This window comes from Oncorhynchus keta, chromosome 18, assembly GCF_023373465.1.
Source record: "Oncorhynchus keta strain PuntledgeMale-10-30-2019 chromosome 18, Oket_V2, whole genome shotgun sequence".
Lineage (NCBI taxonomy): Eukaryota > Metazoa > Chordata > Actinopteri > Salmoniformes > Salmonidae > Oncorhynchus > Oncorhynchus keta.
Genome location: NC_068438.1, coordinates 55,659,947 through 55,675,615, shown reverse-complemented (window position 1 = coordinate 55,675,615; position 15,669 = coordinate 55,659,947). Strand labels below are relative to the sequence as shown.

The 15,669-nt window shown below is 49.1% G+C and overlaps 1 protein-coding gene across 2 annotated transcripts in view; it reads right to left on the bottom strand.

Moving 5' to 3' along the window:
* Positions 1-3,131: 3,131 nt before the first annotated feature.
* Positions 3,132-15,669, bottom strand: part of pgr (progesterone receptor) — a 64,066-nt gene continuing 51,528 nt past the window's right edge. Inside the window, exons 6-10 of one of the 2 annotated variants that reach the window (XR_008069050.1) lie at positions 11,629-11,773; positions 11,361-11,491; positions 9,353-9,510; positions 3,752-4,119; positions 3,132-3,711 (exon numbers count right to left, since the gene is read on the bottom strand). Coding sequence is in view for 1 of the 2 variants with exons in the window: in XM_052468728.1 (XP_052324688.1) it covers positions 3,964-4,119; positions 9,353-9,510; positions 11,361-11,491; positions 11,629-11,773 (590 nt within the window). In the remaining variant the exon portion in view is untranslated. Of the gene's footprint in view, positions 4,120-9,352; positions 9,511-11,360; positions 11,492-11,628; positions 11,774-15,669 lie in introns of both variants that reach the window. The other variant, XM_052468728.1, reaches the window with a different exon arrangement.

Here is a 15,669-nt window from a genome sequence, read left to right as displayed (position 1 = left end):
GAAATAGTGAATCATGAAAGAGTGCCAATATATTTGACCCCGACTGTAATATGTCATTTAAACCAGGATGGTTTGATGTCAGTACAGTATCAATGTGTTTTGATAGCACGTCATCAGCTGACGTAGTACCGTGGATGTCATAATAAATTAATGGAGGTTTAAGGTCAAGGAAAGCAAGGAGACCTGGCCATGAAGTTAGGGCCTCTGTACACTACACGACTAAAACTAGGTACAGGATAGATAGTTGTGATCTGATGTTCATAGATCTCACCAGACATATTTTACTATAAATCCAACAGGTACAAATTCTCCTCTCCTCCCTCTTTCTCTCTCTCTCTCGCTCCTTTCTCTCTGTGTCTCTCTTTCTCCTCTCTCTCTCTTTCCTTTCTCTCTCTGTCTCACTCTTTCTCCTCTCCCTCTCTCTCCTTTCTCTCTCTCTCTCTCTTTCCTTTCTCTCTCTCACTCTCTTTCTGTCTCTTGCTCTCTCCTCTCTCTCTCTCTCCTTTCCCCCTCTCTCTCTCTGTCGCTCTCTCCCTCCTTTCCCCTTCTCTCTCCTTTCTCTGTATCTCTTTCTCTCTCCTTTCCCTTTCTCTCTCCCTCTTTCTCACTCTCTCTCTCCTTTCATCTATCTTTTTCTGTCTCTCTCTCACTTTCTGTCTCTTTCTCCTCTCCACTCTCACTCCTTTCCTCCCTTACTCTCTCTCCTTTCCTCTCTCTCTCTCGCTCTCTCATTTCCTCTCTTTCTCCTTTCCTACCCCCTTCTTTCTCGCTCCATTCCTCTCTCGCTCTCCTTTCCTCTCTCTCTCTCTCCCCCCTCGCTCTCTTTTTCTATCTCCTCCCTCCTTCCCTCTCTCTCCTTTCCTTCCTCTCTATTTCTCCTCTACTCTCTCTTGATCTCTCCCATCCCACCATCTCTCTCTCTTTATCTCTCTCCTCTCTCTTTTTCCTCCCTTTATCTCTCTCCTCTCTCTCTCTTTTTCCTCCCTTTATCTCTCTCCTCTCTCTTTTTCCACCCTTTTTCTCTCTCCTCTCTCTCTTTTTCCTCCCTTTATCTCTCCTCTCTTTTTCCTCCCTTATCTCTCTCCTCTCTCTTTTTCCTCCCTTTATCTTTCTCCTCTCTCTCTTTTTCCTCACTTTATCTCTCTCCTCTCTCTCTTTTTCCTCCCCTTTATCTCTCTCCTCTCTCTTTTTCCTCCCTTTATCTCTCTCCTCTCTCTCTTTTTCCTCCTTTTATCTCTCTCCTCTCTCTCTTTTTCCTCCCTTTATCTCTCCTCTCTCTTTTTCCTCCCTTTATCTCTGCTCTCTCTTTTTCCTCCCTTTATCTCTCTCCTCTCTCTCTCTTTTTCCTCCCTTTATCTCTCTCCTCTCTCTTTTTCCTCCCTTTATCTCTCTCCTCTCTCTCTCTCTTTTCCTCCCTTTATCTCTCTCTCCTCTCTCCTTTTCCTCCCTTTATCTCTCTCCTCTCTCTCTCTTTTTCCTCCCTTTATCTCTCTCCTCTCTCTCTCTTTTTGCTCACTTTTTCTCTCCTCTCTTTTTCCTCCCTTTCTCACTCATCTCTCTCTTTTTCCTCCCTTTATCTCTCTCCTCTCTCTCTCTTTTTCCTCCCTTTTTCTCTCCTCTCTCTCTTTTTCCTCCCTTTATCTCTCTCCCCTCTCTCTTTCCTCCCTTTATCTCCCTCCTCTCTCTCTCTTTTTCCTCCCTTTATCTCTCTCCTCTCTCTCTCTTTTTCCTCCCTTTATCTCTCTCCTCTCTCTTTTTCCTCCCTTTATCTCTCTCCTCTCTCTCTTTTTCCTCCCTTTATCTCTCTCTCTTTTTCCTCCCTTTATCTCTCTCCTCTCTCTCTTTTTCCTCCCTTTATCTCTCTCCTCTCTCTCTTTTTCCTCCCTTTATCTCTCTCCTCTCTCTTTTTCCTCCCTTTATCTCTCTCCTCTCTCTCTCTCTTTTTCCTCCCTTTATCTCTCTCCTCTCTCTCTCTCTTTTTCCTCCTTTATCTCTCCTCTCTCTCTTTTTCCTCCCTTTATCTCTCTCCTCTCTCTCTCTTTTTCCTCCCTTTATCTCTCCTCTCTCTCTTTTTCCTCCCTTTATCTCTCTCTCCTCTCTCTTTTTTTTTATCCTCCTTTTTCTTTTTCTCCTCCTCTCTCTTTTTTCCTCCCTTTATCTCTCCTCTCTCTTTTCCTCCCTTTCTCTCCTGTCCCTTTTTCTCTCCTCTCTCTTTTTCCTCCCTTTATCTCTCTCCTCTCTCTCTTTTTCCTCCCTTTATCTCTCTCCTCTCTCTCTCTTTTTCCTCCCTTTATCTCTCCTCTCTCTCTTTTTCCTCCCTTTATCTCTCCTCTCTCTCTCTTTATCTCTCTCTCCTCTCTCTTTTTCCTCCCTTTCTCTCTCTCTCTTTTTCCTCCCTTTCTCTCTCTCTCTTTTTCCTCCCTTTATCTCTCTCTCTTTTTCCTCCCTTTTTCTCTCCTCTCTCTTTTTCCTCCCTTTTTCTCTCCTCTCTTTTTCCTCCCTTTCTCACTCCTGTCCCTTTTTCTCTCCTCTCTCTCTTTTTCCTCCCTTTATCTCTCTCCCCTCTCTCTCTTTTTCCTCCCTTTATCTCTCTCCTCTCTCTCTTTTTCCTCCCTTTATCTCTCTCCCTTCTCTCTCTTTTTCCTCCCTTTATCTCTCTCCCTCTCTCTCTCTTTTTCCTCCCTTTATCTCTCTCCTCTCTCTTTTTCCTCCCTTTCTCTCTCCTTTATCTCTCTCCTCTTTTTCCTCCCTTTATCTCTATCCTCTCTCTCTTTCCTCCCTTTCTCTCTCCTCTCTCTCTCTTTCCTCCCTTTATCTCTCTCTCTCTTTTTCCTCCCTTTCTCTCTCCTCTCTCTCCCTTTATCTCTCTCTTCTCTTTCTCTTTCTTTTTCCTCCCTTTATCTCTCTCTCTTTCCTCCCACTATCGCTCTCCTCTTTTTATCTCTCTCTATATGTCTTTATCTTGAGGATCGGGGAGGAGGTTCAGATGGTATTTCCTTATCGCAGAGCAATGGAACATTTATTTTCCCACATTTCTGCGCCTAGCAATGGCATTGAAATAACATCATTCCCCTTGTGCTCCTTTTACAGGTCTCTCTTTTCAAATATATTTTAACTCAATGAGATAAAAATAGTGGTTATGTAATTTAATGGTACATGAAATAGAATGGCATTGTGTATTTTGTACGAAAATGTAACTTGCGGAACATGAGATATATAAATGCCCAGCCATGAAGCAGGAAGTGTAACATGTACGTAACTGAAAACAAACGCAAAAAGCAAAACTTGGTACACCAGTTTTAAGGTTGCGTCTCAAACAGCACCCTATTCCCTACATAGTGCACTACTTTCAACCAGAGCCCATGGCACTCTGGTCAAAAGCAGTGCACTGTTGGGAATAGGGTGCAATTTGGGACGTAAACCTAGCTCTCTTACAAGTCTAGCAAAACAGTAATTCTCACAAATTAAAAATGCTATAACACAACTTCTATATATAAAATTCTACCACCTCAAAAGATAAGAGTGAATTGAAGGGAGGCACCGTTACAGTATCTTTGATGGATTCACCACAGAGGTCTGACTGGAGGACATAGCTGGACTATTGGACATCAGACCTTGGAGAAGGAATCATTCTGCCACAAACATAAACCCAACTAATTCCTCCCCAAAACCTTCACGTTTAACTTGGTCCAAATATCACCTCCCCAAAACCTTCACATTTAATTTGGTCCAAATATCACCTCCCCAAAACCTTCATGTTTTAACTTACATTTTCTTAGTTTCAAAGATATGATACACCCACCGGACAAAGACCTATTTTCAAATCAAATTACATTTTGGTCGATATTTGATTTGATATATAATGATGTTTATAAAATATTTATTCAACTCTTGCTCTTTGGGTATATTCTATTCTTCCATGGTGCTTTGCGCGGTGCAGGTTAGGTTGTCTCCTGTGATTGGTCACTTGGCGTGGAAGAGGAGGGTCTTGACCATGCCGGCCAGGACCTTGGGGAGCTGGGAGGAGATGACCTCTGACATCATTTCAGGGAACTCAACCTTCATGGCGTCAGCCTGGATGTAGGTACTAAGACAGTACAGGTTCACTTTCTTCACAATCTGGTGAATGGGGGAGACATGGGGGAGGAGGGGGGGAGGAGAGATAAATGGGGGAGGAGGAAGAGATAAATGGGGAGGAGGGAGAGATGGGGGAGAGAGGGGGAGAGGAGGGAGGGAGAGATGGGGGGGGAGAGATGGGAGGGAGAGATGGGGAGGGGGAGGAGGGAGAGATGGGGAGGGGGAGAGATGGGGAGGAGGGGAGAGATGGAGGAGGAGGGAGAGATGGGGCAGGGGGAGAGATGGGGAGGGGGGGGAGGGAGATGTGGGGAGGAGGGAGAGATGGGGAGGGTGGAGGGAGAGATGGGAGAGATGGAGGGAGAGATGGGGAGGAAGGAGAGAGGAAGAGGGAGAGATGGGGGGGGAAGGAGAGATGGGGAGGGAGGGAGAGATGGGGAGGAAGGAGAGATGGGGAGGAAGGAGAGATGGGGAGAGATGGGGGAGGGGGAGGAGGGAGAGATGGGAGAGGTGGGAGAGATGGGGGAGGGATGGGGGAGATGGGGAGAAGGGGGAGAGAGATGGGGAGGAGGGAGAGATGGGGGAGGAGGAGAGATGGGGAGGGGGAGGAGGAGATGGGGGAGATGGGGAGGAAGGGGGAGAGATGGGGGAGGAAGGAGAGATGGGGGAGGGGGAGGAGGGAGAGATGGGGGAGGAGGGAGAGATGGGGAGAGAGGAGGGAGAGATGGGGAGGAGGAGGAGAGAGATGGGGAGGAGGGAGAGATGGGGAGGAGGGGAGAGATGGGGGGGAGGAAGGAGAGATGGGGGGAGGAAGGAGAGATGGGGCAAGAGGGAGAGATGGGGGAGGGAGGAGGGAGATGGGGAGAAGAAGGGAGAGATGGGGGAGATGGGGGAGGAGGAGAGATGGGGGAGGAGGAGAGAGGGGAGATGGGGAGGAGAGATGGAGAGATGGGGGGAGATGGGGGAGGAAGGAGAGATGGGGAGGGAGAGATGGGGGAGGTGGGGAGGAGGAGAGATGGGGGGAGGGAGAGATGGGGAGGAGGATGGGAGAGATGGGGGAGGAGGGAGATGGGGGAGGAGGGAGAGGGATGATGGGGAGGAGGGAGAGATGGGGGAGGAGGGAGAGATGGGGAGGAGGGAGAGATGGGGGAGGAAGGAGAGATGGGGGAGGGGGAGAGAGGAGAGATGGGGCAGGAGGGAGAGATGGGGGAGGGGGAGGGAGAGATGGGGGAGAGGAGAGATGGGGAGGAGGAGAGATGGGGGAGGAGGGGGAGGAGGGGATGGGGGAGGAGGGGGGAGAGATGGGGAGGGGAGAGATGGGGGAGGGAGGAGAGATGGGGGAGATGGGGAGGGGGAGGGGAGATGGGGGAGGGAGAAATGGGGGAGGGGAGATGGGGGGAGGGGGGGAGGAGGGAGAGATGGGGAGGGAGAGATGGGGGAGGAGGAGAGATGGGGGAGGAGGGGGAGGGATGGGGGAGATGGGGAGGAGGGAGAGATGGGGGAGGGAGAGATGGGGGAGGAAGGAGAGATGGGGGAGGAAGGAGAGATGGGGGAGAGATGGGGAGAGATGGGGGAGATGAGGGGGAGAAGGGGAGAGATGGGGGGGAGGGGGGAGAGATGGGGGAGGAGGATGGGGAGATGGGGGAGGAAGGAGAGATGGGGGAGGGGGAGAGATGGGGAGGAAGGAGAGATGAGAGGGAGAGGGGGGAGGATGGGGGAGGAGGAGAGATGGGGGGGGGGGGGAGAGATGGGGAGGAGGAGAGATGGGGGAGAGAGGGAGATGGGGGAGGAGGGAGAGATGGGAGAGGGAGAGATGGGGGAGGAGGAGAGATGGGGGAGGAGGGAGAGATGGGGAGGAGGGAGATGGGGGAGGAAGGAGAGATGAGAGAGATGGGGCAAGAGGATGGGGAGGAGGGAGAGATGGGGGAGGTGGGAGAGATGGGGGAGAAGGGAGAGATGGGGGAGGAGGGAGAGATGGGGGAGGGAGAGAGGGGAGATGGGGGAGGAAGATGAGGGATGGGGGAGATGGGGGAGGAAGGAGGGGAGATGGGGGAGGAAGGAGAGGGGGAGGGGGAGGGGGGGAGGGAGATGGGGGGGAGATGGGGGGAGGGGAGAGGGAGAGATGGGGAGGAGGGGGCAAGAGGGAGAGATGGGGGGGAGGAGGGAGAGAGATGGGGGAGGGGGAGAGATGGGGAGGAGGAGAGGGGAGATGGGGAGATGGGGGAGGAGGAGAGATGGGGCAAGAGGGAGAGATGGGGAGGAGAGGGGGGGAGAGATGGGGAGGGAGAGATGGGATGGGGGAGATGGGGAGGAGGGAGAGATGGGGGAGGGGGAGGGGAGATGGGGGAGGAGAGATGGGGAGAGATGGGGGGGAGGAAGGGAGATGGGGGAGGAGGGAGAGAGGGGGGGAGATGGGGGAGGAGAGAGATGGGGGAGGAAGGAGGAAGGGGAGGGAGATGGGGGAGGGAGGGGAGATGGGGGAGGGGGGGGGAGGAGAGATGGGGGAGGAGGGAGAGATGGGGGGGAGATGGGGAGGAGGGAGAGATGGGGGGAGAGATGGGGGAGGAAGGAGAGATGGGGGGAGAGATGGGGGGGGGGGAGAGGGAGAGATGGGAGAGGGGGAGAGATGGGGAGGAGGGAAGAGATGGGGGAGGGGGATGGGGGAGGAGGAAGGGAGATGGGGAGAGATGGGAGGGGGGGGGGATAGATGGGGAGGAAGGAGAGATGGGGGGGGGAGGATGGGGCAGGGGGAGAGATGGGGAGGGGGGATAGATGGGGGAGGAAGGAGAGATGGGGGAGGAAGGAGAGATGGGGGAGGAGGGGAGGAGGGAGAGATGGGGGAGGAAGGAGAGATGAGGGGGAGAGAGATGGGGAGGGGGAGGGAGGAGATGGGGGAGGGAGGATGGGGAGAGGGGGGGAGGAGGGGAGGAGGGAGATGGGGAGGAGGGAGAGATGGGGGAGGAGGAGGGGAGAGATGGGGGAGGAGGGGGAGAGATGGGGAGGAGGAGATGGGGGAGGGAGAGATGGGGAGAGATGAAGGAGAGATGGGGGGGAGGGGGAGAGGGGGGATGGGGGAGGAGAGAGATGGGGGAGAGATGGGGGAGGAAGGAGAGATGGGGGAAGGAGAGATGGGGAGGAGATGGGGGAGATGGGGGAGGAAGGAGAGATGGGGGGGGGGGGAAGGGAGAGGGAGAGATGGGGCAGGAGGGAGAGAGAGGGAGGGGGAGGAGGGAGAGATGGGGAGGAAGGGAGAGATGGGGGAGGAGGGAGAGATGGGGAGGAGGAGAGATGGGGGAGGGGAAGGAGGAAGATGGGGGAGGAAGGAGAGATGGGGGAGGGAGAGATGGGGGAGATGGGGAGATGGGGGAGGAGAGATGGGGAGGAGGGAGGGGGAGATGGGGAGGGGGGGAGGGGGAGATGGGGGAGGGGGAGGGAGGGAGATGGGGGAGGAGGGGAGATGGGGAGGGGGATAGATGGGGGAGGAAGGAGAGATGGGGAGGAAGGAGAGATGGGGGAGGAGGGGGAGAGATGGGGGGGAGAGAGGAAGGAGAGATGGGGGAGAAATGAGGGAGGGGAGATGGGGAGGAGGGAGAGATGGGGGAGGAGGGAGAGATGGGGGAGGATGGGGGAGGGAGGGGGAGAGGGGGAGGAGATGGGAGATGGGGGAGGGAGAGATGGGGAGGAGGGAGAGATGGGGGAGGGGAGAGATGGGGGAGGAGGGAGAGATGGGGGGAGATGGGGAGATGGGGGAGGAGAGATGGGGGGAGGAGAGATGGGGGAGGAGGGAGAGGGGAGGGGGAGAGATGGGGAGGGGGAGATGGGGGAGGATGGGGAGAGAGAGGGGGGAGAGATGGGGGAGGAGGGAGATGGGGGAGGAGGGAGATGATGGGGGAGGGGAGGAGATGGGGAGGAGGGAGAGATGGGGAGGAGGAGAGATGGGGAGGAAGGAGAGATGGGGGAGGGAGGAGAGATGGGGGAGGGGGAGGGAGAGATGGGGGAGGAGGGGAGGGAGAGATGGGGAGGAGGGGAGAGATGGGGAGATGGGGAGGGGAGATGGGGAGGAGGGATGGGGGAGGAGGGAGAGATTGGGGAGGAGGGAGAGATGGGGGAGGAAGGGGGGAGAGATGGGGAGGAGGGAGATGGGGGGGATGGGGGAGATGGGGAGGAGAGATGGGAGAGATGGGGGAGATGGGGGAGGGAGGGAGATGGGGGAGGAGGGGAGAGATGGGGAGAGGAGGAGATGAGGGGGAGAGGGGATGGGGGAGGAGGGAGAGATGGGGGAGGAGGGGAGGAGATGGGGGAGGAGGGAGAGATGGGGGAGGAGGGAGAGATTGGGGAGGAGGGGGAGATGGGGGAGGAGGGGAGATTGGGGAGGAGGAGGGGAGATGGGGAGGAGGGGAGATTGGGGAGGAGGGAGAGATGGGGGAGGGACAAGCATGTCAGCGTTTTGTCCTCAACAAATCATGTTCATCGAAAACAAGTTCATGAAACTTTTATCCAATGATTTCCGAGTCGGTGTAATAGGTTACTATCCCACTATCGTAACCTCAATTAGAAAGCCTGTAGACATCAAATTATGAACATGGATTAAAGCGTCAGTCGATAAAAAGTGCTCCGGATGTAAAGCAGATTTATAAAGGAAAAACACCTGAAAGTAACCTAAAGAGACCTTCATAGTCCTTCTGTAGCTCAGTTGGTAGAGCATGGCGCTTGTAAAGCCAGGGTAGTGGGTTCGATTCCCGGGACCACCCATACGTAGAATGTATGCACACATGACTGTAAGTCGCTTTGGATAAAAGCGTCAGCTAAATGGCATATATTATTATTATATTATTCATATTGAAGCCTATATCATATTGGTTCATTAGACTACATTATAACTTGATCTAAAGGTACAGGGGAATATTAAACTTCCACATCATACCTTGATCTAAAGGTACAGGGGAATATTAAACTTCCACATCATACCTTGATCTAAAGGTACAGGGGAATATTAAACTTCCACATCATACCTTGATCTAAAGGAACAGGGGAATATTAAACTTCCCACATCATACCTTGATCTAAAGGAACAGGGGAATATTAAACTTCCACATCATACCTTGATCTAAAGGAACAGGGGAATATTAAACTTCCACATCATACCTTGGTTGTCTACACCGGTTTTAAAATGTGTACACAATCACAATGTGGACAAGATCAGGACAATGGACTCATGTTAGACGCAGGTATGAACAGGGCTTATGATAGAGCAGTGACTTCCTGTCCTGTCCAGTACCTCATGCATGGCGTCCATCAGCTTGGTGAGATGATAGAAGCGTTGAGAGGAGGCCACCATGCCTCTCTCCTTCAGATGGATAGCCTTGGTCAGCTCCCGAATGTAATTCTGTCTCATCTCCTCAAACTGGGCCTGGCTCTTTAAGCCCTCCAATGGAACTACGGAGAGAGAGAGAGAGACGAGACCAGGGACAATGGGTCATCAACCCGGAAACAAAATGTCTTCGTCCAAATGGCACCCTATCCCCTGTATTGAGCGCTACTTTAATCAGGGTCCATAGGCATCCGGCCCAAAGTAGTGCACTATATAGGGAATAGGGTGCCATTTGGGATGTATCCTATATTTTAGACATGGAAGGTCAGACTGCTCTGAACTCTGATGCACAGAGATGTTACTGTCCAATGCAGCTGTTTTCATCTGAACATCAAGTCATTTCTGGGTAACAATTAAGTTCCCTACCGTGATTGTTTTCAATCTTAAAATGAACTAATTTACCACACGTCAATGTCAACATGGTGGGCCAATAATTCATCCCATCAAAACAGGTGAGAATTTCAGGCAGTCTTTTCAAACAGCTCCTACCCTACAAGGGCATTATTATCATGTTCACAATTTCACAGTATTATTCCAACATCATAGTGTTAAAATATACATAAAACACAGATAAATCACATGTTTGACTGCACTGAGCCTTTAATAGTCTCGCATCATTTCAATATAAATGGACCATTAGACTAAGAATTACATTATATTTCTTGAGGTAATTTTATTTTCCACATGAATGAGCAAATATGCAGTGTAATTATGTAGTGTAAATATGCAGTGTAAATATGCAGTGTAAATATGCAGTGTAAATATGCAGTGTAAATATACAGTGTGAAGATGCAGTGTAAATATGCAGTGTGAAATATGTAGTGTAAATATGCAGTGTGAAAATGCAGTGTAAATATACAGTGTGAAATATGTAGTGTAAATATGTAATTATGCAGTGTAAATATACAGTGTAAATATGTAGTGTAAATATGCAGTGTAAATATGCAGTGTAAATATGCAGTGTAAATATGCAGTGTGAAATATGTAGTGTAAATACAGTGTAAATATGCAGTGTGAAATATGTAGTGTAAATATGCAGTGTAAATATGCAGTGTAAATATGCAGTGTAAATATGCAGTGTAAATATGTAGTGTAAATACACAGTGTAAATATGCAGTGTGAAATATGTAGTGTAAATACGCAGTGTAATTATGCAGTGTGAAGATGCAGTGTTAATATGCAGTGTGAAATATGTAGTGTAAATATGCAGTGTGAAGATGCAGTGTAAATATGCAGTGTGAAATATGTAGACCTACTATGTGTTCTCCTGAAGTACCAGGGAGAAAGTGAGAGAGACAGTGACATAAATAGTGACAATTTGTTTTTGTTTTTTTTAGGCTTACAACATCACTGTCCGTGTACCATGTGTTTAACTTAATCTCTTATCTTAATCATGATTTTACTTTCATTTAATAACTTTGTGTATATATCAACTACTCTCATAAAATGTGTTTTTACATTTTAGAGAATTAAAGTGGATGTCCCTTTTGGATTTCTTGAGACCTGACCATGAACTTGTTTTCCACGGCTTCAGTCTCTGTTCATGTAAAGGTCAATGTAAAACTGTTACTTAATAACAGCTGCTTCATAAATCCTGCCTTGTCCCAGTTCACCTTTTTCCCAGTTCAACAACACATTATAAAACACTGTATATTTCTACATCTAGTGGCAATATATGTGTCCCAGATGGCACTCTGTTCCCTATATAGTATGTTACTTCTGACCAGAGCCATATGGGCTATGTGGGACAGGGCACCATTTAGGACAGAGACAATAGTGTAACCAAGACATTACCAACTGCTTCAGATGTCTTCTGTTTGTTCTTATTTGATCCTAACAGAAGTCTGTGGGCCAGAATAGGGTCGGGTTCATCAGTCAATGTTTTAAAGGGGAAATGGTACTGTGTTTTGTTTACCAGTGTTGAGAATCATGATGGCTTTCATACAGAGGAACTCCTCTTTGGTGACCTGGAGGCTGGTAAACTCCTGAGGAATGAACTGCATGGCCAGACACAGATCATATATGGGAGATCTCCTCATACGATCCCTGGGAGACAATTACAATATTAATATTCACATATATCATAGTGGGATTTTATTGTTTTAACTAAATAGTTGGATAAGTGAAAATAAAAATGTTTTATTCAATGCAGATTTTAAATATAGAACATTAACACAACTTACTGGCTAAGGATAAGATCAGGAGCGAAGTATAAGTATTCACTGGTGACATTCTGGAAAGATCTCCAGCCCAGAGAGAACACCATGAGGTTCATCCAGGAGTATTGGATGAGTGTCATCTGGTCGTTGATGTGGAGGCTACGGAACCCTGTCAACAAACCAGAGAAAAGAATATGTGAATGTTTTCAAGAAAGCTTGTTTTACTTGCAATGATCGTGACATGTGGTTGTTTTTGACCTGCCTTACCTGTGTTGTTTTTGACCTGCCTTACCTGTCTTGTTTTTGACCTGCCTTACCTGTCTTGTTTTTGACCTGCCTTACCTGTGTTGTTTTTGACCTGCCTTACCTGTGTTGTTTTTGACCTGCCTTACCTGTGTTGTTTTTGACCTGCCTTACCTGTGTTGTTTTTGACCTGCCTTACCTGTGTTGTTTTTGACCTGCCTTACCTGTGTTGTTTTTGACCTGCCTTACCTGTGTTGTTTTTGACCTGCCTTACCTGTGTTGTTTTTGACCTGCCTTACCTGTCTTGTTTTTGACCTGCCTAACCTGTGTTGTTTTTGACCTGCCTCACCTGTCTTGTTTTTGACCTGCCTTACCTGTGTTGTTTTTGACCTGCCTTACCTGTGTTGTTTTTGACCTGCCTTACCTGTGTTGTTTTTGACCTGCCTTACCTGTGTTGTTTTTGACCTGCCTTACCTGTGTTGTTTTTGACCTGCCTTACCTGTGTTGTTTTTGACCTGCCTTACCTGTGTTGTTTTTGACCTGCCTTACCTGTGTTGTTTTTGACCTGCCTTACCTGTGTTGTTTTTGACCTGCCTTACCTGTGTTGTTTTTGACCTGCCTTACCTGTCTTGTTTTTGACCTGCCTTACCTGTCTTGTTTTTGACCTGCCTTACCTGTGTTGTTTTTGACCTGCCTAACCTGTGTTGTTTTTGACCTGCCTTACCTGTCTTGTTTTTGACCTGCCTTACCTGTCTTGTTTTTGACCTGCCTTACCTGTGTTGTTTTTGACCTGCCTAACCTGTGTTGTTTTTGACCTACCTTACCTGTGTTGTTTTTGACCTGCCTTACCTGTGTTGTTTTTGACCTACCTTACCTGTGTTGTTTTTGACCTGCCTTACCTGTGTTGTTTTTGACCTGCCTTACCTGTGTTGTTTTTGACCTACCTTACCTGTGTTGTTTTTGACCTGCCTTAACCGTCTTGTTTTTGACCTGCCTTACCTGTCTTGTTTTTGACCTGCCTTACCTGTCTTGTTTTTTACCTGAATGTAAGTCACAACTGAATACAACAAGTGTAGACTTTACCGTGAAATGCTTACTGACAAGCCCTTAACCAACAGTGCAGTTCAAGAAAATTTAAGAGAGTATTTACCAAATAGACTGAAGTAAAAAATAATAATAAAAAGTAACAAAATAAGAACAACAATAACGAGGCTATATACAGGGGGTACCAGTACAGAGTCAATGTGGAGGCTATATACAGGGGGTACCAGTACAGAGTCAATGTGGAGGCTATATACAGAGGGTACCAGTACAGAGTCAATGTGGAGGCTATATACAGGGGGTACCAGTACAGAGTAAATGTGGAGGCTATATACAGGTGGTACCAGTACAGAGTCAATGTGGAGGCTATATACAGGGGTACCAGTACAGAGTCAATGTGGAGGCTATATACAGGGGGTACCAGTACAGAGTCAATGTGGAGGCTATATACAGGGGGTACCAGTACAGAGTCAATGTGGAGACTATATACAGGGGGTACCGGTACAGAGTCAATATGGAGGCTATATACAGGGGTACCAGTACAGAGTCAATGTGGAGGCTATATACAGGGGGTACCAGTACAGAGTCAATGTGGAGGCTATATACAGGGTATTACGGTACAGAGTCAATGTGGAGGCTATATACAGGGGGTACCAGTACAGAGTAAATGTGGAGGCTATATACAGGGTATTACGGTACAGAGTCAATGTGGAGGCTATATACAGGGGGTACCAGTACAGAGTCAATGTGGAGGCTATATACAGGGGGTACCAGTACAGAGTAAATGTGGAGGCTATATACAGGTGGTACCAGTACAGAGTCAATGTGGAGGCTATATACAGGGGGTACCAGTACAGAGTCAATGTGGAGGCTATATACAGGGTATTACGGTACAGAGTCAATGTGGAGGCTATATACAGGGGGTACCAGTACAGAGTCAATGTGGAGGCTATATACAGGTGGTACCAGTACAGAGTCAATGTGGAGGCTATATACAGGGGGTACCAGTACAGAGTCAATGTGGAGGCTATATACAGGGGTACCAGTACAGAGTCAATGTGGAGGCTATATACAGGGGGTACCGGTACAGAGTCAATGTGGAGACTATATACAGGGGTACCACCGGTACAGAGTCAATGTGGAGGCTATATACAGGGGGTACCGGTACAGAGTCAATGTGGAGACTATATACAAGGTGTTACGGTACAGAGTCAATGTGGAGACTATATACAGGGGGTACCACCGGTACAGAGTCAATGTGGAGACTATATACAGGGGGTATCACCGGTACAGAGTCAATGTGGAGGCTATATACAGGGGTACCGGTACAGAGTCAATGTGGAGGCTATATACAGGAGGTACTGGTACAGAGTCAATGTGGAGGCTATATACAGGGTGTTACGGTACAGAGTCAATGTGGAGGCTATATACAGGGGGTACCGGTACAGAGTCAATGTAGAGGCTATATACAGGGGGCACTGGTACAGAGTCAATGTGGAGGCTATATACAGGGGGTACCAGTACAGAGTCAGTGTGGAGGCTATATACAGGGTGTTACGGTACAGAGTCAATGTGGAGGCTATATACAGGGTGTTACGGTACAGAGTCAATGTGGAGGCTATATACAGGGTGTTACGGTACAGAGTCAATGTGGAGGCTATATACAGGGGGTACCGGTACAGAGTCAATGTGGAGGCTATATACAGGGTGTTACGGTACAGAGTCAATGTGGAGGCTATATACAGGGTGTTACGGTACAGAGTCAATGTGGTGGCTATATACAGGGGTACCAGTACAGAGTCAATCTGGAGGCTATATACAGGGGGTACCCGTACAGAGTCAATGTGGAGGCTATATACAGGGGATACCAGTACAGAGTCAATGTGGAGGCTATATACAGGGGGTACCGGTACAGAGTCAGTGTGGAGGCTATATACAGGGGGTACCGGTACAGAGTCAGTGTGGAGGCTATATACAGGGGGTACCGGTACAGAGTCAATGTGGAGACTATATACAGGGTGTTACGGTACAGAGTCAATGTGGAGACTATATACAGGGTGTTACGGTACAGAGTCAATGTGGAGACTATATACAGGGGGTACCGGTACAGAGTCAATGTGGAGACTATATACAGGGGGTACCACCGGTACAGAGTCAATGTGGAGGCTATATACAGGGGGTACCGGTACAGAGTCAATGTGGAGACTATATACAAGGTGTTACGGTACAGAGTCAATGTGGAGACTATATACAGGGGGTACCACCGGTACAGAGTCAATGTGGAGACTATATACAGGGGGTATCACCGGTACAGAGTCAATGTGGAGGCTATATACAGGGGGTACCGGTACAGAGTCAATGTGGAGGCTATATACAGGAGGTACTGGTACAGAGTCAATGTGGAGGCTATATACAGGGTGTTACGGTACAGAGTCAATGTGGAGGCTATATACAGGGGGTACCGGTACAGAGTCAATGTAGAGGCTATATACAGGGGGCACTGGTACAGAGTCAATGTGGAGGCTATATACAGGGGGTACCAGTACAGAGTCAGTGTGGAGGCTATATACAGGGTGTTACGGTACAGAGTCAATGTGGAGGCTATATACAGGGTGTTACGGTACAGAGTCAATGTGGAGGCTATATACAGGGTGTTACGGTACAGAGTCAATGTGGAGGCTATATACAGGGGGTACACAGAGTCAATGTGGAGGCTATATACAGGGTGTTACGGTACAGAGTCAATGTGGAGGCTATATACAGGGTGTTACGGTACAGAGT